This window comes from Alosa sapidissima, chromosome 13, assembly GCF_018492685.1.
Source record: "Alosa sapidissima isolate fAloSap1 chromosome 13, fAloSap1.pri, whole genome shotgun sequence".
Lineage (NCBI taxonomy): Eukaryota > Metazoa > Chordata > Actinopteri > Clupeiformes > Clupeidae > Alosa > Alosa sapidissima.
This window is the reverse complement of record NC_055969.1, coordinates 25,056,063-25,059,673: the sequence shown is the minus strand read 5'-3', so window position 1 is coordinate 25,059,673 and position 3,611 is coordinate 25,056,063. Positions and strand designations below refer to the sequence as shown.

The following is a 3,611-nucleotide window of genomic DNA, read 5'->3' as shown; positions in this document are numbered from 1 at the left end:
CTCTCTTGAAAGGGTCTATTGCTAAAAATTGTAACAATGCCAGCCCATCTGGTTTGCTCCTATCAAAGATTCTAGAACAGAGCTCTGTTCTAGAATCTTTGGCTCCTATATTGACTTTCTGTTTAGAAACATGTCTGTCACAGCAATTAATGGAAAACAATGAAATTGCAAAACTCCAGACTGATGTTAACCTCATGAGTAAAATAAGTAAACATTGAGTTGCAGAGACCTTACTGTGGATGAGAAATGAAACTGAAGGAGACGGGAAAGCCTGAAATCCAGAATGGTGTAGCTGTTTCTTTATTAAGTTTGATGGGATACACGTAGCATCTACTGCAGCCTATGTTGGCTGGATTAGTAGCACAGCAGGTTTATGGAAGATGAGTATTTATGCCTGTTTCTGTATTTTGGTTTAGTTTGTGTTAGTTTGTGTGTACTGTGTGTGTGTGTGGTGTGTGTGTGTGTGTGTGTGTGTGTGTGTGTGTGTGTGTGTGTGTGTGTGTGTGTGTGTGTGTGTGTGTGTGTCTGTGTGTGTGTGTGTGTGTGTGTGTGTGTGTGTATGACTGTGTGTGTGCATCCCTCAATTTGCTTTGAGCAATTCCTCGTCACCTGTAAACACAGACAAGTACACACACACACACACACACACACACACAAAGATGTATTGAGATGAGACACACGTAGATGTAAACAACAGAAATCAGTCACAGAATTACAGACATCCTTATTGTTATGGAGAAGAAATTCTCATGCGCTAATCCTTTAGAGACAACATCATTTTCTACGTGTGAGGGATTATGTGTGTGTGTGTGTGTGTGTGTGGGTGTGGATAAGTGTGTGTGCACATAAAAAACATGGGTGTGTTGGTATGAGTGGAGACTTGTAAGGATGTGACATGATGAGAATCGTAAGGTGTGTGTGTGTGTGTGTGTGTGTGTGTGTGTGTGTGTGTGTGTGTGTGTGTGTGTGTGTGTGTGTGTGTGTGTGTGTGTCTGTGTGTGTGTGTGCGTGTGTGTCTGTGTGTGTGTGTGTCTGTGTGTGTGTGTGTGTGTGTATGTGTGTGTGCGTGCGTGTATGTGTGTGAAAGAGAGACAAATAATGTGTGAAAATATTATATACTGTATGACATGTCAGTGCATGTACCTGACCCATGTCTGATTTGTAAATGAGTCTATGACAGAGAGAGAGAGAGGGTCTGTGTGTGTATATGTGTGTGTGTGTGTGTGTTCTTACCATCCCTCATCACTCCACAGTACTCCTCACACTCCTTCTGGCTGTAGAACTTGTTCCCATTGCCTTGGCAACCCCCGTACTTGAAGGATACACACTTGCCGGCGTTGGAGTCGAAGGCCCACAGCTCTACGTATGCTTTGCATGGGCCAGCGTCTATGGGCAGCCTACAGGCAGCTGGGGAGACACACACATACACACACACACACACACACACACACACACACACACACACACACACAGACACACACAGACACACATCTGTGTTTAAAGACCTCCCAAAGACACGTTACACCTACACACATTTGTTGATTTATGATTGTCTACATAGAGTGTTTGCTTTGCCTACTTGAATGTCTTAGTTGATACATAAAGCTGTTGGCTTATTGTCTTCATGTTGGCATAAAGCTGTTGGAATATTGTCTTCATAGACTAGTCTACATGGGCTTTTTCAATGAAATCCATCTTGAACTTCTTGATGAATAACAGTCTACATGGAGTTGTTGATAGTATCTCTCAGTTGTGTTGTATTGTTGGCTTGTAGCGTTGATTTATTTAGCGTACATTTATTTCTTTTAATCAATATGCTTATGTTTCCATGGTGCTTGCAGTGGTAAACATTAGGCAATTTAAATTGGATTATTTTAGTCATATACTTGCTTCTACTCAGATTACTCAATATGTGTTTATGGACATCTGTGAGGAACATAAGGGAATTAGTTCAATTCTGTTGAGGTTAATCAGCTATGTGTTTTTGGATATGTGAGGAATTTAAGTGGCATTACATAAAGGATACCAAGTTATCTTGACGACTTACATGAGTTTAATCTAAAGTAACTTTTAAAAGTCCATTAGTCCAGATAGTGTTATTTTAGGGATTACGTGCACAGCAGCTGCCTCTTGTTGTTGTGGGATCGGCCCTGGCAAGAACATTGGAGCTTAGAAGTGTCAGTGTCATGTCAGATATCTGACAGCTTGATTAAGCAAACAGACATACATATGTTATGACACAAGGGCCACTTTTGTCCTCTCTCTTTCTCTTTTTTATCTCTCTCTTTCTATTCCCCCTCTCCTCTCTCTCTTTCTCTTTCTCTATCTCTTTCTCTTCCTCTCTCTTTCTGCCACCCCTCCTTCTCTCTCTCTCACTATTTCCAGTTTTACCTTCTGTGCGGCAGCTCTGCAAGCACTCCTTCTCTGTCATGAAGTTGTTCTGGTTGCCTAGGCAACCGCCATAGTTGAACACCTGGCAGGCCATGAGCGAGGAGTTGTAGTGGAAGCGCGGGGACATTCCGAAACACGGCCCTGAATCCGGTGCGGCCTGACACGACTCTGCAACACACACACACACACACACACATACACACACACACACAATTATACTTACAGAAATTCATGTACACACAAATATTCAACGTTATTTGTGTTCAACTCAGATGAATTCATGAGGACACCTCAAGTAAGGCAAGCAAACCCCCATGACTTCTGGCCTCCTATAGGTGAAACACCCACCTCTGTGCCAACACCCAAGGCCTCAGGTTCAAATGGGGAGCAGATCAGTTACCTGCAGGTTACATTAGCTCCGACTTCTTTCATTAGGAACCTACTGTGTTGGGCCGTATTAGGAGACATGCTGTGTTCCAATTCGACTACTTCGGTACTTACAATACCTAACATCAGTGCACAATTCAATAAAGTATCCCCTTGGGGATCAATAAAGTATCTATCTATCTATCTACAAATGAATGCGAAGATTAACACAGCCATAATGCTACAGTTGCTACAGCAGTGACATACCTAGCCATGACTGGATGGTTTTGGGTGGATTTACTGCACAGGTTCCGTCAGCTTTAACTGCTAGTATAGGCCAGCAAACATGCCTAGTCGTGACTGAGTGGGGGTAGTTTCCGTCAGCTGTATTTCGACATAGTCCCTCCTATCGCCTTAGTGTTGTACATGGCTCTGTCAAGTGCCTTGACGCAATTTAAATTATTATTGGCAAATACAATTGAATTGAAGTTGATGGTTATCTTGTCTGTGAGAGAGAGAGAGAGAGAGACAGAGAGAGAGAGAGAGAGAGAAGGAAACTCTGCCTCACACACTGGTACAGAGAACACCTGGCCCAACTTTGCACCAGATCAGGGCTGCATTAGGGGTGTGTGTGTGTGTGAGCACTGACAGGCCCCTCACCTGTGCCCCTAAAGAGAGGCGTTTCCTCGGCAGGTGCCCCTGAGCCCTCCTCGTCTGCCTGAGGGAGCAGCAGAAAAGACCTCCTGGCCCTCTGGAAAAAGAGCCGAATGCAGCCATAAGTCTCTTTCCAACCAAGTAGTTACAGGAACATAGTCATAGGAACAGTCCACTACTACACAGTTCTACTAACTACT

The 3,611-nt window shown here is 43.5% G+C and overlaps 1 protein-coding gene across 2 annotated transcripts in view; it reads right to left on the bottom strand.

Annotated features, from left to right (window-relative positions):
• Positions 1-277: 277 nt before the first annotated feature.
• LOC121680098 (protein AMBP-like) overlaps positions 278-3,611 on the bottom strand; it is a 7,542-nt gene continuing 4,208 nt past the window's right edge. The window contains exons 7-11 of one of the 2 annotated variants that reach the window (XM_042059287.1): positions 3,418-3,508; positions 2,392-2,559; positions 1,234-1,407; positions 547-609; positions 278-451 (exon numbers count right to left, since the gene is read on the bottom strand). In XM_042059287.1, the coding sequence (XP_041915221.1) occupies positions 581-609; positions 1,234-1,407; positions 2,392-2,559; positions 3,418-3,508 (462 nt within the window). In that variant the 3' untranslated portion in view covers positions 278-451; positions 547-580. Of the gene's footprint in view, positions 610-1,233; positions 1,408-2,391; positions 2,560-3,417; positions 3,509-3,611 lie in introns of both variants that reach the window. The other variant, XM_042059286.1, reaches the window with a different exon arrangement.